Raw genomic sequence first — 25,539 nt, forward strand, 5'->3', positions numbered from 1 at the left:
AGCATGCCCAGACAGAGTTGTAGTTTTGCAACATCTGGAGGTCTGCAGGTTGGAGACCACTGGCATACAGTATAGAGTTCCAGCGCCCGGCGGCCCCAGTACCCCGCTGGGCTGATCATTAATTGGGGGGAGCAGAACAGCGCTGGCGGGTAAACATAGGATTAGTTCCCCGATGTGGGGACAGCGCTGCGCTAGGCTGATAATACATTCCCGAGGGGGAGGGGCCCAACCGGTATTGCGTTATGGGGGAAAATTCATATCGTGCAGCCCAAAAAATTCGGTATTCGGTATGAACCAGTATACCGCCCAGCCCTACAATTAATACCAGGTACACTTGGCATTAGATGGACACTTTGTGCACCAGAAAGTGGTGCTAAACCTTAGGGTGCTAATAGCACAAAAAACCTAACCCCACCCTAACTATGCCCCTTTTTAAAAAAAAAATGGCTAACAGGGTAAATTGGGTGCTAAATATCTGAATATGTGGTGCTTATAGTGTGTGCCACATTTTAAGCAAATGTGGCGCAGCTAAAGAAAGAAAAAGTGTCTCTAAATTATTCAAATATCCCCCCCCCCCCCAACAATGAACTATCTATGCAAATATAACTACAGACACTAAATCAAGTGGATCCTCTGACTATTCTAAAAAATGACACTCCAGGAACCATTCCAAACATTCATCAAAATCAAGTGCCTTAAAGACAGATATTTAGTGCAGGGTCTACATGGCACAGGGTCCTGCACTAGGTCTTACACAATGGATCTATTTTGCCCGGCGTGTTTCTTCAACCTTTCACTGAATTTTCTAGTAAAATAGGACCCATTTTACAGTATATGAAGACATTTTTCTTTGGCATTGATAGAGGATGAAGCCTTTATCACATTACAATTTGGGATCACAGCTAAGCAAGACAATGGAGCCATCCACCGATGCCACCATCTTATCCTCAGTTATAATGGAATGGAATGGGACCAGACCCCTCACTACACTGTCTAAACAATATCGTCACAGTCATTGATTTAATTTATGTCTCATAAATTGGTAAAAGGTTTAGAGGCAACACAGAACCACAAATTACACTAAAACCCGAAGGCTCCCACAAGCATTAGCGAAAAGTTGAACGAACTCTTGAATTTCAGTGAAGAGGCCTCCTGTCTCATATGGAAGTTTTTGCACCACTGGTGCAGATAGATGGGAATTAACAGCGCTGTCCACAACCAAGGAAAGGATTTCTTTTTTCTTTAGTTCTTTATTAAAACATGTATCTCGTTTCAAGGACGCTCCGTCCTCTTCCTCAGATGTCTGAGGAAGAGGACGGAGCGTCCTTGAAACGCGTTACATGTTTTAATAAAGAACTAAAATAAAAAAATAAATACTTTCCTTGGTTGTGGACAGCGCTGTTAATTCCCATCTATCTGCACCAGTGGGCGGGTCTAGCTGCAGTCCAAGAGTGAATCCGTACATTCCAGGATCCACACAACCAGCCGAGAGGGATTAAACCTTCATACTGATACGAGCGTTGTGCCTCCACTCAGCACAACTGAATCCGGTGAGTCCTCCCAAAAATTGGGGCCCGTCCGGTATCATATTGTTCTTCGCAGGGAGCGCTTTTTTGTCTTTTCTTTTCCTTTAGTTTCCTGTCTTATATGTATGGGGACCTCCTGACTATCCCAATGACATGTGATGCCAAGAAAGAGGAGTATTAATAATTTTGAGTTTCAATTGTCAATCCCCTGTGTATGGGGGAATAGCCAAAGATGTTTTTGCACCTTATGAAATGTTTTGACTGTCCATGAGATGTGCAAAGTTTGTATACAAGGCTCTTATAGAGCTGCAATAGTTTATATATAATATGGCCCAGATTTATCAAACTGTGTGAGAGAAAAAATAGAGGGATATTCCCACAGCGACCAATCACAGCTCAGCTTTCACTTTACCAGAGCTCATTAGCTGAGCTGTGATTGGTTGTTATGGGAAAGTCAATCCACTTTTTTCTCTCACACAGTTTGATAAATCTGGGCCTATATGTTTATATTTATATTTTTTAACAATGATATATTAACCCCTTCAGGTCCAGACATTTTTTTTTTTTTTTTGTCATTCTGAACAAAGGCTGTTTTACATTTCTGGGGTATTTGGGTTTAGTTGTCCTTTTATTGTTTCTCATGTAATGATTGATGAGAACATATATATTGCTTTTTCTCGTGACATATTGTACTTTATTCTATTGGTAAATTTTGTTGATACAGTGCATGCAGCATTATTTGTAAAAAAAAAAAAAATCCAAAATATTGTGACTAATTGGAAAATTTCTGCTGGATTTTTTTAGTTATTTTTTATGGAGTTCACTGTGTGGTAAAAATGATGTTATCTTTATTACACGGATTGTTATAATTATGGTCATACCCAATTTGTATAGCTTTTTATGTTTTTTCCTTTTCACAACAAAACCCTTTTTTTCCCCACTTTTTGGTGTTGCTCTTTTCCGAAAGCCATAACCTTTTCATTTTTTGTCTGACGCCATTTTGCGGGACAACCTGTACATTTTATTGGTATACCTTTTGTGATTCATGATACCTTTTTGATAATTTTTTTCAACTTTTTGGACCAAAATTAGTGATTATTGCACATTTTTTTTTGTACAGCCTGCACTGTGCAGGATAATTAATATTATTGTTTTATAGAACAAGTTGTCATGAACGTGGCACTGCCTATTTTGTCTAGGTATTCTGTTCAGTTTATTTATATATATGTGGTGTCCCGGCACCGGATTGCATCCGTTGCCTTGTGGTGAGGTCCCCAAAGTCAGAGTCCCTAGGTGTAGGTGGGGTCCTCATCCTTAGTTAGCCCCTTGTCACCCCTTTTTGTAATTAAAATTATTCAAATTTAATGTGTATATATTTATATAGTAAGTGTACTTACCTAGTTAGCGTTGCAGGACCTGCGGGTCACGTGATGCGTTCCAAAGACTCTATGGTTTGTAGTTCAAGGACCTTTGGAGGAAGTCAAGTGTTTACCCATCATGTAACGGTGAGTGACAGCTGACCTGGACCAATCCAAAACGGCCCTGCCCAGATAAGGGAGTGGCGGCCATTACTCTCTCTCTTGTTCCTGTGCTGCCAAGCAGTAAGCATCTCTTTCCTCGTGGGCTGTTGACAGGGAAGGATCTGCGCTTCTGTCATCAGTGAGTTAGGCCCGTGCCGTGCGGCGATGGCTGATCTTTACAAAACTGTGAGTGTAATCAATACCTAAGCACTCTGCAAGATCACCGGACCATATCTAACCCCTAAATCCAGAGACTTTTATCAAAAGTCAAGGTCCGCAACAACTGTCAGTCGCTGAGGTGTATGGAGACTGTATTAATGAGACTGTTACTGTTCATTGGATGTACCGCAAGTCTTTAAGTAAAGTTTATCCAAGTTCAACTACCTTGTGGACCTTTAGTCATTTTATGCATATATATTTTATTCTCTCTCTCTCTCTCTCTCCCCCTCTCTCCCTCTCTCCCCCTCTCTCTCTCTCTCTCTCCCCCTCTCCTCTCTCTCTCCTTTATTGAGAATGGGGCATTTATTAAATTTTTTACACTTCATTTATTTAAAATCATTTTATTTTCATGCTTTTTCCTTCTTACCTGTTACATCTGTATTGCAGCATGGTATACCTGTCAGTACTGCATTGACATTTAGCCTGTGAGATCCAACCTATGGCTGCATTCACATCTCGTTTTCTACATACGGGCGCCGGCTGGGGAAGGGGCAAACCGGGCGCTCCCGTACCCCAGCCGGATCAGCCCGTGATTCCATTTACTTTAATGAGCCGACCGGAGTCAAACGGTGACTCCGGTCGGCTCAGTTTTGACCCGTATGCGGTTTTGGACCGGACCTAAAACCGTAGTATACTACGGTTTTAGGTCCGGTCAGGAAACCGCATACGGGTCAAAACTGAGACAACCGGAGTCACTATTTGACTCTGGTCGGCTCATTAAAGTAAATGGAGTCACGGGCTGATCCGGCTGGGGTACGGGAGCGCCCGGTTTGCCCCTCCCCCAGCCGGATCAGGCACCCGTGTGTAAAAAACGAGATGTGAATGCAGCCTATCATTGATCGCTTGCTCCGTCACATGTCATAGGGGGATTAATATATTATGATGGCCTCCATGACCTCGCAGGTATTTATGAATGTTTAAGCATTGGTAAGCCTATGAAGGAGAACGTGGTCCTTTTAGTTTTTTTCAGTAAATTTATATTTATTTTAGTAAAGAACAATGACATAGAACAGGGGTATCTAGAACAAGAGAGAGGAGAGCACTCCATAGCGTAACACCGGAGGAAAGGTGAGGGTAGTCCTTTACAAAATACCACTTACCCTGTATAGTTGTGTACCGTCATACACAACAATGATGTGCGCTTTATAAGTGAAGGCAAGGTCCCGTCTGCAGCTTCCTGCCTGAAATCTTGTAATACAAAAGGCGGCTTCACACGGAGCAAACAGCAGGATCAATATAGCGCTGACCAGACCAAGGAGACAATCAGGTAAGGTGCAGGGGAGTTTATTTCACAGAATACAACGCGTTTCACTGCGCAAGCTTGCTTGCGCAGTGAAACGCGTTGTATTCTGTGAAAAACTCCCCTGCACCTTACCTGATTGTCTCCTTGGTCTGGTCAGCACTATATTGATCCTTCTGTTTGCTCCGTGTGAAGCCGCCTTTTGTAGTAGAACAGGGGTGGGGAACATTTGGCCCAAGGGTCGTAAAATGCTGTAATTTTTAACAGTGTGATTTGGCTAGGTAGCGCAAGATCACACACATTACCTAGAAAGCAATACGATTTTGCTACTTAGCACAAGATTGCGCTGACTGTAACAAGTAATCAGCATTAAATTCTGGAGAAAACCGCAGTGCCGCAAGGCAGGCTGATGGGACAGTCTCATGCCGACTTTTCGGAATTGTACGTCATGAGACAGAATTACTAAATGTCATTTTTATTTAAAAAAAAAAATTAAAAAAAATCAGCACTCACATTGACTAAATATACCAACTCATTTTTTAAGTTAAAAGGGTACTCCGGTGGAAAATGTATTGTTATTATTATTATTTTTAATGAACTGGTGCCAGGAAGTTAAACAGATTTGTAAATGACTTCTATAAAAAAATCTTAATCCTTCCAGTACTTATTAGCTGCTGAATGCTACAGAAATTATTTTCTTTGTGGAACACAGTGCTCTCTGCTGAAATCATGACCACAGTGCTCTCTGCTGACATCTCTGTCCATTTTAGGAACTGTCCAGAGCGGCATATGTTTTCTATGGGGATTTTCTCCTACTCTGGACAGTTTTTAAAATGGACAGATATGTCAGCAGAGAGCACTGTGGTCATGATGTCAGCAGAGAGCTCTGTGTTCCAAAAAGAAAAGAATTTCCTCTATAGTATTCAGCAGCTAATAAGTACTGGAAGGATTAAGATTTTTTTATTAGAAGTAATTTACAAATCTGTTTAATCTGTTTAACGTTCTGGCACCAGTTGATTAAAAAAAAAAAAAAAGTTTTCCACTGGAGTACCCCTTTAAGCATTTTGTATGGCTCGCGAATGATCTTATCAATATCTGAATGGCCCTAGACAGAAAAAAGGATTTCCCCACCCCTGACATACAAGAACAAAGTGAGAGCGTGAGATCATGGGGGGAGATTTATCAAAACCTTGGCAACTAGGCAATTTTTTCTCTCCACATGTTTTGCTAAATCTTCCCCATTCTGCAATGTATTAACTGTTTCCTCAAAGACGAAATCTTTTTTAATGGTCTTGACTCTTTTCAACATATTTTATTTACTAGTATACAAAACTGCTGATAGAATAACACACTTGGATTTCTACCTTTGGTTTATATCAGGGGTCTCAAAGTGTGGCCCTCCAGATGTTGCAAAACTTAAACTCCCAGCATGCCTGGACAGCCGTTGGCTGTCCAGGCATGCTGGGAGTTTAAGTTTTGCAACATCTGGAGGTCCACACTTTGCAACTAGAGATGAGCGAACTTACAGTAAATTTGATTCGTCACAAACTTCTCAGCTCGGCAGTTGATGACTTTAGCCTGCATAAATTAGTTCAGCTTTCAGGTGCTCCGGTGGGCTGGAAAAGGTGGATACAGTCCTAGGAAAGAGTCTCCTAGGACTGTATCCACCTTTTCCAGCCCACCGGAGCACCTGAAAGCTGAACTCATTTATGCAGGATAAGTCATCAACTGCCGAGCCGAGAAGTTTGTGACAAATCGAATTTACTGTAAGTTCGCTCATCTCTACTTGCAACCACTGGTTTATATGTTTTAATAATATTTTAAATCCTTAGAGTCTTTTTTTGATTGTTTTTTTTTTTTTTTTTTTAAACCATCTTGAAAATAAAAAAAATTATTTTACATTTCTCGGGTTACTTGCTGTGTGTTGTTGATGTCTCTTGGGTAAATGCAAACAAAAAACCAAAAACATAAACCAATGGGGCAATAGATTCTGCCATTATCCATTTTCTTGTGTCCTGGTGACATGGTACCAAGGTGGTATTGCTTTTCCTCTTGCTCACCTCTCCGTTCCGCTCTCTCTTATTTATCTAGTCTAGCAGTGACATGCTTTACCCACCCGGCAGTGGAGAGTAGTAGTTTTTCAAGAACTGATTTTGGGTAAACTCAGGCGAAGCCTAAAAAAGGAGATTTTTTAACACTTACCGTAAAATCTCTTTCTCGAACGATCCATTGGGGGACACAGACAGTGGGTGTATGCTGCTGTCTCTAGGAGGTGTGACACTATGGTGATAAAAAAAAGTCAGCTCCTCCCAGCAGGATACACCCACCTTCAGGCTCTGAGCTAGTCAGTTTAAGTTCCAGAGCAATAGGAGGAGATCAATAGGTCAAGGAAAAACCCCAAACTGTCCGAGAACCAGAAGAAAAAACATAACTGAACACACCCTCGGACAGAGAACCAAAGGAAAATCCCAAAAAAGGGCGGGAGCTGTGTCCCCCAATGGATCCTTCGAGAAAGAGATTTTACGGTAAGTGTTAAAAAATCTCCTTTTCTCTATCGGCTTCATTGAGGGACACAGACAGTGGGACGTACCAAAGCCGTCCCTTGGGTGGGCAGATAAGTAATCAGGCAGACGGCTGATCCACTGCCGCCTGCAACACCTTACGCCCCAGGGAAGCATCAGCCGACGCGAAGGTATGAACCTGATAAAACCTCCAGAAAGTGTGCAAAGACGACCAGGTAGCCGCCTTGCAAATCTGCGAGGTCGAGGCTCTATTCTGAAGAGCCCAGGATGCCCCAACAGAACGAGTGGAATGAGCCACAACCCTGAAAGGAGGAATCTTCCCCTTACAGCGATAGGCTTCCGAAATGGCAGACCGAATCCACCTAGAAATGGTGGCCTTGGAAGCAGGTTGTCCCTTGCGACGACCTTATGTCAGAACGAAAAAGGAATCACACTGACGAAAGGAAGAAGTGATGGAGAGATAAGACCGAACAGCCCGAACCACGTCCAGCTTGTGCAGTAAGCGCTCCCTAGGATGAGAAGGAGCCGGACAAAATGACGGGAGGACAATATCCTCATTGAGATGAAAGGCCGAGACCACCTTATGTAAAAAGGAAGGGTCTGGCCGGAAAACAACCTTGTCCTGGTGAATTACCAGAAACGGAGAACGGCAGGAAAGGGCTGCCAATTCAGACAGCCTCCGGATGGAGGTGATAGCCACCAGAAACGCCACTTTCCAGGAAAGGAGGCGGAGAGACACTTCTCTAAGGGGCTCAAAGGGTGCACCCTGGAGGGCACTCAGAACCAAATTCAAGTACCAAGGGGGAGAAGGTGACCGATAAGGAGGAACAGCGTGCACCACTCCTTGCAGGAAGGTCCGGACACAAGGATGAGAAGCCAGGGGCCGCTGGAAAAGAACAGTAAGGGCCGAAACCTGACCTTTAAGGGAACTGAGAGACAACCCCAGTTCCAACCCCGACTGCAAAAAGGAGAGAAGACAGGGAACAGAGAAGGTTATTGGGGAGAAGTCCTGTACTTCACACCAACGAAAATAAGAACTCCAAGTACGGTGGTAAATCCTTGCAGAGGAGGGCTTACGAGCCTTGAGCATGGTGCGAATGACTTGGGAAGAGAACCCGCGGGCCCTCAAAACCGCGGTTTCAACCGCCACGCTGTCAAATGCAGCGACTGTAAATTGGGGTGGCAAAGAGGACCCCGAGAGAGCAGGTCCGGACGGAGCGGAAGGCGCAGTGGAGCGTCGTCCAGGAGCCTGACTACGTCGGTGTACCACGACCTTCGGGGCCAATCTGGAGCTACCAGAATGGCGGGGACGCCCTCTGCCTTGAGCTTCCTCAGCACCCTGGGAAGAAGAGGAAGAGGAGGGAACAGATAGGGTAGGGTAAACCCCGCCCAAGGAATCACTAGGGCGTCCACGGACAGAGCCTGATGGTCCCGGGACTTGTACGCAAACGGAAGGATCTTCCGATTGTCCCGGGACGCGAAGAGGTCCACGTCCGTAATGCCCCAGAGGTCACAAAGGTGCGCAAAGACCTCTGGATGTAGAGACCACTCGCCGGGGTTGGGTGAGGACCGACTGAGGAAGTCCGCTTCCCAGTTGAGCACCCTCGGGATGTGAATCGCCGAGATGGCCGGAACCTTGCTCTCCGCCCAGGAGAAAATCTTGGTCACCTCGGCCATGGCTGCCGAGCTGCGAGTGCCGCCCTGACAATTTATGTACGCCATGGCATTGTACAACTGAACGCGGACAGGATGGGACTGAAGATGGGACTCCCAATGAAGAAGACAAAGAAGAATCGCCCATAATTCCAATATGTTTATCGGAAGAAGAGTCTCCTGGGGAGACCAGAGTCCCTGAACCGTCCAATCCCTGAACACGCCGCCCCAGCCCGACAGGCTGGCATCCGTTGTAACAACCTGCCAGTGAAGGGGAAGAAACGACCGCCCTTGGAGAAGAAGGGGGGAGCAGAGCCACCAGAGCAGAGACTGACGGACCCTGAGAGGGAGAACAGAGGGAGAGGGACAGAGGAGACCTGTTCCACCGAGAGAATCCCCAGTTGGAGGGGACGGTAATGAAACTGGGCAAAAGGTCCATAGTTGCCACCATCCGACCCAGGACTTCCATACAAGTGCGGATGGAGACTGATACCTGGGTCCGAAGGGAGCGAACCCCCGACCGAAGTGCCAGACGTTTGTCCGGCGGAAGACGAATTCAGGCAGAGGCCGTGTCGAAGAAGTCGTGTCGAAGAAGTCCCAGAAAGGTTAGAGACTGGGTAGGACGGAGGACTGACTTGTCCTGGTTGACCATCCACCCGAAGCGAGCCAGAGTGTGGAGAGTGATGTCCAGACTCTCCAGAGTCTGGGCCCTTGTTGGAGCCTTGATGAGAAGGTCGTCCAGATAGGGTATCACCGAGATTCCCCTCGACCGTAACAGGCCCATCACCGGCGCAAGGACCTTTGTAAAGACCCGAGGAGCTGTGGCTAGACCTAAGGGGAGGGCTACAAATTGAAAGTGTCCCTCCGGAACCGCAAAGCGGAGGTACCGATGATGGCCCGGAAATATTGGCACATGGAGGTAGGCATCCTTGATGTCCACTGATGAAAGGAACTCCCCTTGTTCCAGGGACGCCACTACCGAATGGAGGGATTCCATTCGGAAGTGGCAGATGAGAGGATGAAGATTGAGACGCTTGAGGTCCAAAATTGGACGCACAGAACCGTCCTTCTTGGGGACCTCAAAAAGATTTGAATAGAAACCCCGAAAACATTCCCCTGAAGGAACAGGAACAATAACCCCCTGGAGAAGCAGAGACTGGAGAGCCGCTCGAAACTGCTTCGCCAGAGGAGGAGACCGGGGGGCCCGGGATCGAAAAAAAGCGATCCCTTGGAAGGGATGCAAATTCGATCCGGTAACCGTTGGACACCACGTCCCTGACCCAAGAGTCTTGAATGTGAGAGGTCCAAATGTCTCGAAAAAGTAAGAGACGACCTCCCACCGAGAAGAAACCGCGGGTGGGGGCCTCACTTCATGCAGAACCGGTTGGAGTCCGACTTCCAAGACGGGCGAGCCCGGAACGAGGAAGCCTTCTTGTCCCGCGAGGGCGCCTGCCCGGATCCCTTGTTGGAGCTGAAGGTCCGAAAGGACCGAAAGGAAAAGGCCTTCCTTTGGGAAGAAGGGCGAGCCTTATTTTGAGGTAACAAGGAACTCTTACCTCCCGTTGCCTTGGAGATCATCTCATCAAGGCGTTTGCCAAAAAGACGTCCACCCGTAAAGGGAAGCTCAGTGAGAGATCTTTTGGAAGCGGCATCTGCATTCCAAGCTTTAAGCCACATGGAGTGGCGGAGAGCCACTAGATAACCCACAGCATAGGCAGAACAACGGGCTGCCTGCATGGAGGCTGCGCACAGAAAATCCCTGGCTTTAGAGCATTGGAGAGCCAAAGCAGATAAATCCTCCGGAGGGGATCCTGCTAAGATATCCTGACGGAGCTTCTGGCACCACTCCGACAGGTGGACACCCATGTGGAGGCGAAGATGGGAAGAAGAGAAGAGCCAGCAGCTTCAGTGGCAAACTTCGCTAAGGATTCTACCTTCTTGTCCGTGGGATCCTTGAAGGCAGCGGCATCTGCCAGAGGCAGTGTAGTCGCCTTATTGATCCGGGAAACTGGTGGGTCCATTGAGGGAGGAGAAACTACCTTAGTGACAAAGACCTTGTCAAATGGATAACGATCTTGAATTGTCTTCATTTCCGGGAACCTCTTGTCTGGATGTTTCCATGCGGTTTCCAGAATGTCGTCAAAGTCAGCGTGAGAGCTGAACTTCTGAGGTGCTGGCTTAGCATGGTGAAAGGATACTCCTGGATTGACATCCGAAGATCCTGGGTCCTCTAAGTGAAAGGTATCTCTCAGGGCTGTAACCAAAGAGTTAATCATTGCAACTGAGTCCGGGCGGTCCTCAGAGTCAGATGCTGGCTCGGAAGCCTCGTCCACCAGTTCGCCAGGGGAATGAGAATGGGTAGAGGCAGTCCTGGAGGGGGACGACTCTGACAGAGAACGCGGCTCTGACGTGGCAGAGCGGCGACTGCGAGAACGTCCTCTGGAGGAGCGACGTTTGTGCCCAGATGACAGGGGGGGGGGGGGGGGGGGGCGGGAACGCTCACGTCTACTTGAAGACTCATTTGAAGAGTCAGACGAGGCACCCCTAGGATGCTTGTGAGAGCGTGAAGAATGAGGAGACGAGGAGCGAGCCTTCCAGAGGTCCTGCGCAGGGAAGACCCCTTCAAGGCAGATACCACTTCCCGGGAGGCCTCAGCCACTGAGTGGGAGACTTTGTTCAAGTCAGCCATATACTGGGTCAGGGAAGAAACCCAGGCTGGAGGAGTGGCTGAACCCACCGGGACCGAAGGGGCATCAGGGGGTACCAGGGGGTCTGGGGGAGCAGTGGAGCAGGCAGGACAAGTGGACTCAGCAGAGCCGGACATTTTGGTATTACAGTGCTTACAGAGATAGTAAGTCACTGAAGTTCCAGGTCTCTGTTAAGAGGGAGGAACAGCTCTGGGTACGGACATAATGAGGGAAAAGAAGGGAACTTTCTCACCCTAGTCTGTGTCCCCTGTCAGCTGCAGTGAGGAGACTCTGTGCAGCTAGAGAGAGAAACAGGCCAGCCAATAGGAAGAGAGGGGCGTGCCTGAAGCAAGGCACTAAGTAAATGACCCCTTCCTACTGAAATTCGCACCCACGGCGCTGATTGGAGGCTGCTTCGCGCCTCTGAGCTCTCCCAGCCCCCTGGGCGGAGCCACAGACCGGCCGAGGAGAAGTGTCATGGCGCCCGCTCCTTGCCCCGAGCGCACCTGTTGGCCGTTTGTGCGCTCGGGGGGAATAGGGCGGCCAGCGCCGGCAGAGACTGCCGGTGAAAGAAGTAAGCCGGCGCATCTGCGCCCGGCTCATAGCAGTGCCGCGGCTGTCAGCCGCTTATAAGGCACTGCCGGCAAAGTGAAACTAAGAGAAGTGCCCCCTATATGATGCCCCTTCAGGTGCCACTGCTCCCCCAAAAATAAAGTGAAGCCCCTGTAATAAAGTGCAGCCCCTGTAAGTTAGTCCCAAAAACTAAAAGGTGGGCCAAAACAGGGGGTCTCCAGCTGCTGCAAGTCCATACCTGTGGAGAAAGAAGGGAGAAGTACTTACCTCAGTCAGAAGAACTCACCTACTGGAGTCTTCAGTGAAGTCTTCAGTCAGCATTAGTTACCTGCATCACGCCTGGCTGCTATGCGCGAGCGAGGCGAGCTGACCGTTGGCGAGGGGGGGGGGTTAACAGCGTATATACACAATGTCTGTGCCCCCTCACTCGCAATGGGGAAACGGGGAACCGCAGTCCCAGAGTCCCCACCTGAAAACAGAAAAGAAAAGGAATAAAAAACTAACACGTCCCTAACTAGGAAAACAAAAAAAAATTAGAAGACCTGGTCTGAAGCAACCCAGACCACGTCCACCTCCTCAGACACTAAGCTTAAACTGACTAGCTCAGAGCCTGAAGGCGGGTGTATCCTGCTGGGAGGAGCTGACTTTTTTTTATCACCATAGTGTCACACCTCCTAGAGACAGCAGCATACACCCACTGTCTGTGTCCCCCAATGGAGCCGATAGAGAAAGTAGGGTTGCCACCTTACTTGCCAAAAAAGTTACCGGTGATGCTAATTTGAATAATTAATTATATATGCGTGACATGAAGTGATATTAGCGATACAATACATATGCAGGGGAAATTTGTCCTACATTCATGTCTATGGGAGGGAGCGTGACGGCTGTGGTTTTAACATAGCCCCATGATTGTTGAGGTCTGACGTAATAATTGTTTATGACCAATGTTAATTGTTTTTTTTTTATTATTATTCATTATTATTATTATTATGTTGATGCAAAATTTTATCTAGGTATAGCTATATATTATTTCTATTATTTTAATAAAAATAAATTATCCTTAGTTCACTATTCATCCCTAGTTGTCGTAAGTTGTTTTACCTTTTGGTTCTTGGTTGCAATAAAAAGACACAGTCGCAGGCCATGCTGGTTAAATTTAAGGCGTCGGAAGAGAATTGATCAAACTTTGTTTGGCAGTTTTCTGGCATACAAAGGTTGCACATTTTTGTTCAAGATATGTTTTGCTTAAACATTTTCATTGCTTCCCCTTTTTACACCACCTATGCCACTTAAGGGGGTTGTCCCATCGCCTTATTTCCTTTTTTTTCCTGCTCTTTGTACTGGATTTACTAGACATTAGCATTAAAGGGGTACTCCAGTTAAAAAAAAAAAAATATTTAATCAATTGGTGCCAGAAAGTTAAACAGATTTGGAAATTACTTCTATTAAAAAAATCTTAATCCTTCACGTACTTATCAGCTGCTGTATACTACAGAGGAAGTTCTTTTCTTTTTGAATTTCCTTTCTGTCTGACCACAGTGCTCTCTGCTGACACCTCTGTCCATGTCAGGAACTGTCCAGAGCAGAAGAGATTTGCTATGGGGATTTGCTTCTGCTCTGGACAGTTCCTGACATGGACAGAGGTGTCAGCAGAGAGCACTGTGGTCAGACTGAAAAGAAATTCAAAAAGAAAAGTACTTCTTCCGTAGTATACAGCAGCTAATAAGTACTGGAAGGATTAAGATTTTTAAATAGAAGTAATTTACAAATCTGTTTAACTTTCTGGCACCAGTTGATTAAAAAAATTGTTTTCCACCAGAGTACCCCTTTAACACATTAAACACTCAGTATTCTGCTGGAATAAGATACAAGTAGGATCACAATTATTATTATTTTTTTATTATTTTATGCTGTCCATGCAGTAGAAACTGACATCTTTGCATGCTATGAGCTGACATTAATTTATTTTGCTATCGTTTATGCCAACATTTGGTAAATCTTATGGGGCGACTCTCTCTCCATTTCATGTGAAAAGCTGTGCAAAAAAATAATTAAATGTAGGAGATTTTTATGCAGAACAGGCATCCCCCAAAAGTTGCAATTTTTTCAGATAAATACTCCCATTGTCCCATTAGCGCTTTATCACTTAATCCACAGGCAATAGATATTAGATTCGTTGGGTTTCACCACTATTCACTCAGATTTATTATTATACCATTTATTGATGACACTTGTCAAATGGTCAAAGCTTGTTTTATTACAAGATGGAAGAAAGAACAAAGGGGGGGAAAAAACTATATACATAATAAAAAGCTTATTTATACATAAAAAGTAGGGGTCCCCCTGTGCAGATTTGGAAATAGTAAATTTTCTACAGAACTGACTCTGCGCAGCGTAATGGAGAATGTCTTCCCATAAGCGTCCACTAGAGGTCTCCTTTCTACCAGGAGAAGGAAGCAAATGCTTTTCATGAGTAAAGAGAATACTAAGGGGGAGATTTATCAAAACCTGTACAGAGGTAGAGCGGTGCAGTTCCCCATAGCAACCAATCAGATCGCTTCTTTCATTTTTCAGAGGCCTTTATAAAAATGAAAGAAGCAATCTGATTGGTTTCTATGGGCAACTGCACCACTCTTCCTCTGCACAGGTTTTTATAAATCTCTCCCCCCCCCCCCCCCCCCTAAGGATCTATTCACACAATGGAAATTTTAGATGGATTTCTGCATCTGATTCTGCATTTAATTTCCGCATAAATGTAGAGCCAATACACTTCAATGGGATTCCGCTGTCCCATTCACACAGTAGAATTTCCGCATCGGTCTTTCCCCTGTGGAAATTCTGCATTCCCCATAAAGAAAGGTCCTACCCTATATTTGTGTAGAATTTTGATGCAGAATCTCATTGAAGCCAATAAGAAAAATTTTTTTCTCCACCCTAATGCGGAATTGATGTGGATTTCATGCGGAATTCACAGTGAATTTGTGCGGATTCAACACGAAATGTAACCAAAGCAATGAAAAAAAATCCCCATTTTCCGTACATGGAGAATATGCAGAAAGATGCAGAATTCCTCATCAGCATTATTTGGCCGGGATTGCGCATCTTTATGCGGAAATTCTGATGTTGGAACATAGCCTAAGGGTCTATTCACATGGCAGAATTTCCGCATGCGGATTCCGCCTCAAAATTAAAGCCCAATAGACATTTTATGGGATTCCACACTCCCATTCACACTTCTGAATTTCCCCATGTATATTCCGCACAAAATCCGCACAAGCCAGAAATGAATGCAGAAGTGGAATTGGTGGGGATCATGCCGTGTGAATAGACCCGGTTCACACGGCCAACAAAAAACAGGGGTTTTTGCCCGATCCAGACGGCAATGCATTTACGAGCAGAATCAGACATGTCTATTCTTTTCCATACACATGCACTGAGGGAGCGTGGGGCCACATGACATCACAACCCCCTCAGCCCGCACCCAGCATTCTGAACTAAATGTTCTGAACGGTGGGGCAGTGGAGTACCCCTTTAAGAATCCATTTGAATTGTCTGTGAAAAGAACAAACCGTTTTTATCAGTTCGAATCTGTTTTTGTCCTTTTTTTTGCCTCTTGTTTTAACTCCTCTCGTCCCAGGTCTAAGTACGCTCAGAAGTAAAAACGGATATAGAGGAATGGTTGGAATGACAGACACAAATGGAACACTTTTGCATCTGCATCCGTCACCATAGACTACAATGGAAACATTTTGAATGGAGGTTAGAGTTCTGTTTATCTGCTTTTTTTTTGGGATGAAAAACACCACCCATAGTGCATGTCCATTTTTTGGTCCGCTACAAACGGATATGAAGCAGAGGACAAATGTAAATGTGACCCACGTCCTAAAGCGGTCTATTAATCCTCACCAAATATATCACTCCCTTCGTCCTTATCACACGTATCGTCCTGTTCAAACAACAGTTCGAAATACCTGTCGATTTTCTCCTGCAGCCGCCTCTGGCGCAGTCTCTCCAGCGCGCTGCGGTCACAGGGAACGGTGCAGCTGGAAATCAACTCCTGCAGGAGCCTCTTCCTCTCCGTCCTGGAAATACTCACGTGAATTTTCACTTTCTTCACCTCACTAGTGGACAAGTACCTAGATCCAGGGTTCTCCTTTAAGTCACTTTTTGAAGTCCGTGCTGATTTTGCCGGAGATTTTATGCGTGAGGCTTTCTCCGGCGCAGTCTGGCTTCGGTATCCTACAAGACCATCAGCGCTGGTGTTGGGTCTGGATTTTCCACGCTTGGAGGAGTCTATAACCGATTCAGGGGGTTCATTTGTCCTGAGGGTCCCCAATCTCTTCCCACTATCTGTAGAGGATGTATCTGTGATCTGGAAGTTGCCACCATTAGATGTGGATTTTATTTGACTTTTTCCTTGAGGATCTATGACACCAGACTTTTTTGCGCTGTCAGTGGACTCCATTCCGTGCCTGCTTGTCCCCCTTATAACTCTGTCGCTCACATTCCTGCTCTCTGGCCGCATTAGAATTTCATCTCTCAGCAACCGGCCATCTGGGACAATGTCACTTCTGTCCCCATTCACTTCTGCACCGTTCTTCCCATGCAAGGAATTTTCCACAATGTTCAGATCATTCTTTTCAGGAAATGAAGATGTAGGGTTGAAGCCGTCTACAGTCATTTTACTTACAGTCGACTGTTCTCCAGAATTCTCGATGGACATTTTCCGTATGGCCTGTATTTCACTTTTTCCCAGATTTCCATCGTTTCTCCGGGACGTCCTCCTGCTCCATTCTGGTTCCTTCCAAACATTAGTCGCCGACTCGTTTCCCCACACTTCTCTGCAGTATCCAGAACTTGCCCGGATGTCTCTTAATGTTTCCTTGGCCTCTCTGATGCTCTTATTGATGTTGGTTAAGTAGTGAATGTGTCTTTTAGAAATGTCCCTCTTATAGAGATCGCAGCGAACGTTCTCGTAATGGTTTTGCGTTTGCGCTTTCATAAAATTTCCCCCCACCGAGCTAAAGTACATGCTGGGAATCTTCCTCCACAGGGTCCGCTCGTAGCTTCTAATCGGATTAGATGTCTATGCCGTATAATTGCTGCATTTTTCAGGCTTGTAACTTCCGTATCTTCTATCCTCATGCAGGGATCTTACATTGTCAGCATCCGGAGAAGTAAGTGATACGACGTGCTCTGTTGTTGCGGTCTCCACCGAGCGGCTTCATAGACAACTGTGTAAGTGACAAGTATGTGGACAACTGAGACCTAATACGGCCCACAGGCACATAGAGCTGGTATTGTCTGATGGGCCATACAATAGGGACGGGATTCATGTGACAGAGCTGAGGGGGATTGGTAACTGTCAAACAAAACAGCAGGGACACAAACATTCGTCACATGATCTCGGGGGTGAGAGCGGAGTGACAGAATAGATCAGGGAATGGCTAAAGGGGCAATTTCAGAAGTTCACGTTCTCATCTGAACTCGACTAAAGCTGAGATTATTGAGAAGTAGTTCTGCCTTCTAACAAAATTCCTGGCTGTATAGCAATGATTACGATATGCTAGGTATATAGATGTAGCAGAGCTGAATTTAGATTAGGATTATTAATTTCTGCATTGTCTGTGTCAGTGTTTCCTAACCTGTGTACCTCCAACAGTTGCAAAACTACAGCCTTTTGCTGTCTGGGCATGCTTGGAGTTGTAGTTTGGCAAAAGCTTAGGGCACCCTTGTTGGGAAACACTGTCTTAGCCTAGCATGTAACTAACATTTTGGAAATATTTCATTCCTCCATGGTCTGTACCAGTGTTTCCCAACCAGTGCGCCTCCAGCTGTTGAAAAACTAGAACTCCCAGCATTCATTACATGTCCTGACAGCCTTTGGACCTGTAATAAAAGGGTTTTTATTTACAAGAAAGTGTCCAGTAGAACTATTGGTGATACCGTAATCTGTATCAGAGGCGCAGCTTGTAGCTACTGGGCCCCGATGCAAAATCTGCAACAGGGCCCCATCTGTCAATTATTGTACTGCTCTCTTATGGGGCAGATGTGCTTTGGGGCCCCACCATTAGGCACCAGGGCCTCGATGCGACTGCTACCTCTGCTACCTCTATAGATACGCCCCTGATCTGTGTGTGTATATATATATATATATATATATATATATATATACACACACACACACACACACACACACACCGGGGTCCCTGAGACTGCCTGCACCCAGATACAGAGTTCCTTTTTCACTTTGAGAGTGTTGCTCTATATATATATATATATATATATATATATTCGAAAACTGCCAAGCTTTATATGCCCTGCTATGCTGTTATTACTGTGCCATCTCCTACACTAACAGGCTACAAGGCTCAGCCATTACTCCTCCACTTGGATTTTAAACTTACAATTGCACAGTGTGTTTTCTCATTAAAAAGTTTTTAAAAAAAACTAAAAATGAATAGTTACACCATTAAACGCATGCGGTCGAATTTATCCCCCATGGCAATTCCTTTTTGATCAGTTGAGATTTTATTGCAGTTATCGTACATATAAGTCGTCACTCCATAGATTCCAAAGATGAATAGTCACCTCCAGCACTTTCAGAGGAATATTTGCATTTCAGCTTCTTCAAATATGTTCTAAGACTGTCTGAGTCCAGCTGTGAATTCTTTGCGGCCTGCACGAGTCTCAGAGCTAAGTGGTAGTCTGCCTTCTGTCTGACGCTTTCTGGAGTGCTGCTTTGCTTTTGCTGTTAAGTAATTGGGAATATAATAGTTAATGGATCTCTGGTGACATACATAGCCTCCAACCTTACATGTTACTAATGAATGATAAAGATGAGGTCACTGATAACAGATCAGGTTTAACACTGTTCAGGCATAGAGTCAATCAAGCATGTCTGTGTATAGTGAGAGTGTTCTCACACTGTCATGGCTGCCAGGCAGAGCTGAGAGAGGGACAAAAAAAAAAACACTATTATCTTATACAATCTCATGGCTAATGTTATCCTATGAGTGTCTATTCCAGTGTTTCCCAACCAGGGTGCCTCCAGCTGTTGCAAAACTTCAACTCCCAGCATGCCCGGAGTTGGAGTTTTGCCACAGCTGGAGGCACCCTGGTTCGGAAACACTGTTTTAGCCACATGCTTGTAACTTACATAAGTCTCTATGTACCGCTGTATGGTGCTGCTGAAGTATGAACCAAGTTATCATCTATCCCAGCATTTCTTAACCAGTGTGCCTCTAGCTGTTGCAAAACTTCAGCTCCCAGCATGCCCAGAGTTGGAGTTTTGCCACAGCTGGAGGCACCCTGGTTCAGAAACACTGTTTTAGCCACATGTTTGTAACTTACATAAATCTCTATGTACCGCTGTATGGTGCTGCTGATGTATGAACCAAGTTGTCATCTATCCCAGCATTTCTTAATCAATGTGCCTCCAGCAGTTGCAAAACTTCAACTCCCAGCATGCTCGGAGTTGGAGTTTTGCAACAGCTGGAGGCACCATGGTTGGGAACACTGTTTTAGCCAAATGCATGTAACTTAGATAATTCTCTATGTACCGCTGTATGGTGCTGCTGAAGTATGAACCAAGTTATCATCTATCCCAGCATTTCTGAACCAGTGTGCCTCCACCTGTTGCAAAGCTTCAACTCCCAGCATGCCCGGAGTTGGAGGTTTTAAACAGCTGGAGGCACCCTGGTTGAGAAACACTGTCTTACCTGTAATTTACATAATTCTCTATGTACTGGTGTATGGTGCTGCTGATGAATGAACCAAGTTATGCTCTATCCCAGGATTTCTTAACCATTTTGCCTCCAGCTGTTGCAAAACTACAACTCCCAGCATGCCCGGACAGCCTTCGGCTGTCCGGGCATGCTGGGAGATGTAGTTTTGCAACAGCTGGAGGCACTCTGGTTGGGAAACACTGGCATAGGCACTCATAGGATAACATTAGCTATGAAACTGTATGCAGCAGCTTATGCCAATGGTACCCCCTGTGCTGCCAATGGCACAAGCAAAGAACATATTTTAAATCCTGGACAACTATATTTAGCCATTCACTTACTAGAATCTTGTCTGCGACCAGTCTTGACAGTTCACTGGCATCCTCTAATACTAAGGGAGGTAATGATGAAAGTGATGCTGCCCTTAAACCTAAAAAAAAACAGCATATTAATAATGTAAAAAAATCTATATAAAAGACACCAAAAGAACTGACATGAACTAAATGTCTTCTTACCATAATTCTTCTCTTGTGTGTGCCCCTCTGCTAGCAAGTATGTGTAAAAGATGGAGTCCTCACAACCCGTCTTGTCTCCCCCATGTTTCACTTCAAAGTGAAAGTTCTGCACATTCGGATACATTGTACCAAGGTGACACAGCTCTAAAAAATGGGTTGCAAAAAGCGTAAAAGCCTAAAAAGGACAAAATATGTCAAGATGCATATAAAATAAATATTGACATTAATGTAGGTAGTAATAGTAGCTTGAGAGAGCATAAAACCAGAAAGATATCTACAGACAGAGGCTTAAAGGGGTACTCCAATGGAAAACTTTTTTATTTTTTTTATTTAAATCAACTGGTGCCAGAAAGCTAGAAAGATTTGTAAATTACTTCTATTAAAAAACCTTAATCCTTCCAGTACTTATTAGCTGCTGAATACTACAGAGGAAATTATTTTCTTTTTTGAACACAGAGCTCCCTGCTGACATCATGACCACAGTGCTCTCTGCTGACATCTCTGTCCATTTTAAGAACACATATGCTGCTCTGGACAGTTCCTAAAATGGACAGAGGTGATGTCAGCAGAGAGCTCTGTGTTCCAAAAAGAAAATAATTTCTTCTGTAGTATTCAGCAGCAAATAAGTACTGGAAGGAATAAGATTTTTTAATAGAAGTAATTTACAAATCTGTTTAGCTTTCTAGCACCAGTTGATTTAAAAAAATAAATAAATAAAGTTTTCCACCGGAGTACCCCTTTAACTTGTAGCTTCAGGGCCCCAATGCAAAATCTGCAACATTTATAATATGGGTCTCTTATTGGGCAGATGTTGCTTGGAGCGACTGCTACCTCTGCCCCCCCTTATAGTTTCGCCTCTGTATACAGAGGTGTAGAGTTCTTTACAAGAGAGAGCTCTAAATACTTGCATTCCCTATAAAAACTACTTGTGTTATTCCTCCTGGAAATATATGCATACAGTACATTCATATATCTATGGATGTCCCCACATTCGTATCAATAGGATGATATGAATGGACAGTGTCAGATTATGTAGGGATAAGCTTCTATAAAGATGGGGTTGATAACACCCAATTTGTCAATTTATTTATACATTTCCAGGAGGAACAATAGAGGGACTGCACAATGCAAAGCACTGATGCTCCATAGTGTCAAGAGGCTGAAATCCCATTGTGATCATGTCTAGAACACACAGATTTACTAAAGCAATCCTGTTATCTCTCCTGACTCTCCTTAAGGAGAGCAAGTATTTACTAAGACAGACAGGTCAGGAGAGATAACAGGTTTTCTTTAGCGAATCTGCGCCAACTGGACATGATCAGAATGGGATTCACTGAAAGCAAGCAGAGGAGATTATGATCAGACATACAATCTGGATTGCAGTTTAGGAGAAGGGGTGAAAAGCACAGGAGGCACTCCCTGATGAGGTGTATCCGCTGGTGTGTACCCTACACCACACCCAGGTGATATACCAACCTTAAAGGTAGCTGCTCTGGACTGTGCTGCGCTTGAGAGGGTGGAGATAATTGAGGTTGCTGGCTGCTGCACTCTTACCTGTATCGGGCCACCAAGGGTGGTGCCGGATAGAGAGCAATGGAGGTAATAATAAATAAAAAGAACGGTTCGGCGAGGCGCTGCTCAGTATTCGGTCGGAAAAGAAGGACTCGAGTAGCACAGTACAACAAAAACTTTATTGGTGTAGCAGGGACAACGCGTTTTGGCATCCATTAGTGCCTTCCTCAGGTCCACTTGCAGTTCTAAAAGAATAGATACATATAAACAAATATAGAATGTGTGCTTTTTCTGGAAGGATAGAGAGGGAGTAATTTAATATATATATATAAAAGGTATGAAATAAAAGTATGTGTGGTTACTTTTATTTCATACCATTATATATATATATATATATATATATATATATACATACAGTATATATATATATATATATATATATATATATATTAAATTACTCCCTCTCTATCCTTCCAGAAGAAGCACTCCTTCTATATGTGTTTATATGTATCTATTCTTTTAGAACTGTGAGTGGACCTGATGAAGGCATCAGTGGATGCCGAAACGCGTTGTCCCTGCTACACCAATAAAGTTGTTATTGTCCTTTGCTACTCGAGTCCTTCTTTTCCGACCGAATACTGAGCAGCGCCTCGCCGAACCGTTTTTTAAATTATTACCTCCAACGATCTGGATTGCGGCGTGTCATCACTTAAAAGTATAATAGACGATACCTTTGATCCTATAAGGTGCTCGCAGACCGCGTAACAGATGCCAATTCCTTCCTCTGCGCTGGTGCCTCTACCTAGTTCATCGATTATTATTAAGGACTTCTCATTCGCATTCTGCATAATGTAAGTAATCTTTCAAATGAAAACAAAAAGAAACATTTACCGTATGTGTTTAGAAAGCCAGTCTAACCCTTTTACACCACTCTTTAAAGAGGTCATCTACTTTGGGCCCCTCAAGTCCATCTGCCCTAATAGGGTCTCGTGCGGGTACGTTTGTTGCAGAAATTTATTTTGCTCAAAATCAGGGTACAGTCACATGTAACAGTTTGATGCAGTTTTATTTTTGCTAAGACAATGTCAGGTGTTGATTGTAAAAGGAGGGAACACACACACACACATATATATATATATATATATATATATATATATATATATATATATATATATAAAGGAAATATTCCTTTTCTTTTTTTGGGGATTTAAAAACTGCATCAACCTGACACGTTCAGATTCTTCTTAGTTATTCCTCCCGTGATAACGGTTTTCTCTTCTTCCCTCCTGTGATATATCTAAATACTTATATCCTGTCCTCCCTTTCCCTTCTGTAATATATATATATATATATATATATATATATATATATATATATATATATAAAGGTTTATATCATGTCCCCCTTTCCCTTCTGTAATATATATATATATATAGGTTTATATCATGTTCCCCTTTCCCTTCTGTAATATATATATATATATATATATATATATATATATATATATAGGTTTATATCATGTTCCCCTTTCCCTTCTGTAATATATATATATATATATATATATATATATAGGTTTATATCATGTTCCCCTTTCCCTTCTGTAATATATATATATATATATATATATATAGGTTTACATCATGTTCCCCTTTCCCTTCTGTAATATATATATATATATATATATATATATATATATATAGGTTTACATCATGTTCCCCTTTCCCTTCTGTAATATATATGTATATAGGTTTATATCATGTTCCCCTTTCCCTTCTGTAATATATATATATATATATATATATATAGGTTTATATCATGTTCCCCTTTCCCTTCTGTAATATATATGTATATAGGTTTATATCATGTTCCCCTTTCCCTTCTGTAATATATATATATATATATATATATATATATATATATATATATATATATATAGGTTTATATCATGTCCCCCTTTCCCTTCTGTAATATATATGTATATATAGGTTTATATCATGTTCCCCTTTCCCTTCTGTAATATATATATATATAGGTTTATATCATGTTCCCCTTTCCCTTCTGTAATATATATGTATATAGGTTTATATCATGTTCCCCTTTCCATTCTGTAATATATATATATATATAGAAAGAGTAATCGTAAAGGGAACCTTTAAAATATTACTTTTAATTTATCCTTTAAAAAATATACAAAAAACAAAAAACAAAATAATGAATGAAAGATTTTTTTGGAAAAATTTTCTGAAAAATTATTATTTTCTTGACCGCCACCAGTGTATATAATTTACTGTTGTTCAAACAATGTTCATAATTCCGTAATAATACTGAGAATTCAAACAATGTTCATAAGTTCCTGTGTGTTAAAGGTCTATCGATCAATCTCAGTATCGGTGCCTATTCACATAGGTAGCCGCTGTGCCTGCGTTATTCTCCTTTTCTTATTTCGATATATAATAGGCGCATCCACATTGGAATACCAGTACAATACAACAACAATTCCGTAATATATTGCTCATAGTGCTGTATTAAATTACAATTAATCCCATATTGCTATATGCTTGTTCACATTCATGCCGGTTGCGATATATTGGTCGTACTCCACATGGGTGTGTTCGTTAGTACACAGGGTTAATCACCATCCCGGGCGTGTATCCAGCACCTTATATGTGCGCTTGTTCACACTCCTGCTAATGGATCGTCAACCTGGGTATATGTGCGAACCCCTATGTATGTGCTTGTTCACACTGCTGCCGGTTGATTGCCCTTCTGGGCGTATGTCCAACACCTTATGTAGGTGCTCATTCACACTCCTACTGGTTGTGATATTTGAATAATTTTCAGATTGAAGTTCTTAAATAGATCGTTTTATCACCGGCTAAGGCGTATATCCTCCACTGTATAACACTCTCCGATTGGGATTAATTTAATTCACATATGAACATATACGGTCCTAGTTCTTCGTCCTCGTATTTGTTTTATTTTTGTAGTTCAAATATCCAATCTGCGTTATTAGGTTTTAGCTTTCTGTTCACATTGGTGTATTCATGTCTCAGCCTTTTTTAACCCTCTCCATGAGACATTCGCAGTCACCACAGCACCTCATTCATACAGTGTTATCTGTTAATTCCTATTCTACTGAGGTGTATACATTCACTGCACTGTGGAGCTCTATATAGTGAATATTCAGGGTGTAATTCATACACCTCGATTCTTCACTATTACTTGTAGTGAGTATATTACTATGTATGTGAACCCATCAATCATCACAGTACCAATAAATCACCACATGCATATTTCACACAATTTGTAGCCTTTTTGTTACTCATGCACAAATAGATTCAGGTATGATTGGACGATTGCATATAAACCTCTGAGTACGTAAAGACTCTGTTCACATTGTATTGCGGTCACACATATTGTTCAGCATATATGGAGCCAATTGCAGATGTGAGGATATTATCCAGTTTAATAATTTGTAGAATTCAAACGTTAATAGTCATTGATTGTAGTTGTATTTAGTATGCACAGTCTATAATGTGATTGTCAGCAACTTATGACCTTTATCATATTGATATATTTAAATATGCACTTATTTCTTTTTGTTATCCATTTGCATATTTGATATATTTTGTACAAGTGTTCCGTAATTATTATTCACTTAGTATCATATTTCCTTTCCCACAGGAATCCATTTACACTTTGCATGCATGCATTGCCTTATATCTTGTTTAAGAGAGGTCAATAGAAAAAAGTGCAAATGGAAAGAAAAACCTGGTGTAGATCAAGGATGCAGTTCACATTGTCTAGGTTCGACGCGTTTCTTTTGCCAGGTCTTCAGGAACCAT

At 43.2% G+C, this 25,539-nt stretch overlaps 1 protein-coding gene and 1 long non-coding RNA gene across 6 annotated transcripts in view; one reads left to right on the forward strand and one right to left on the reverse strand.

Moving 5' to 3' along the window:
• Window positions 1–18,275: 18,275 nt before the first annotated feature.
• The window catches only part of MSH4 (mutS homolog 4), a 50,892-nt gene continuing 43,628 nt past the window's right edge, over window positions 18,276–25,539 (reverse strand). Inside the window, exons 17-20 of one of the 5 annotated variants that reach the window (XM_056532681.1) lie at window positions 22,426–22,554; window positions 20,183–20,357; window positions 20,009–20,097; window positions 18,276–18,691 (exon numbers count right to left, since the gene is read on the reverse strand). In XM_056532681.1, the coding sequence (XP_056388656.1) occupies window positions 18,500–18,691; window positions 20,009–20,097; window positions 20,183–20,357; window positions 22,426–22,554 (585 nt within the window). In that variant the 3' untranslated portion in view covers window positions 18,276–18,499. Of the gene's footprint in view, window positions 18,692–20,008; window positions 20,098–20,182; window positions 20,358–22,425; window positions 22,555–25,539 lie in introns of those variants that run through there. The other 4 variants (XM_056532680.1, XR_008846654.1, XR_008846656.1 and 1 more) reach the window with 4 other exon arrangements.
• Window positions 22,588–25,539, forward strand: part of LOC130283336 (uncharacterized) — a 31,119-nt gene continuing 28,167 nt past the window's right edge. The window contains exon 1 of the long non-coding RNA XR_008846659.1: window positions 22,588–22,689. This is a non-coding gene — a long non-coding RNA (uncharacterized LOC130283336). The remainder of the gene's footprint in view (window positions 22,690–25,539) is intronic.

The sequence above is a fragment of the Hyla sarda genome, chromosome 7 (assembly GCF_029499605.1).
Source record: "Hyla sarda isolate aHylSar1 chromosome 7, aHylSar1.hap1, whole genome shotgun sequence".
NCBI lineage: Eukaryota > Metazoa > Chordata > Amphibia > Anura > Hylidae > Hyla > Hyla sarda.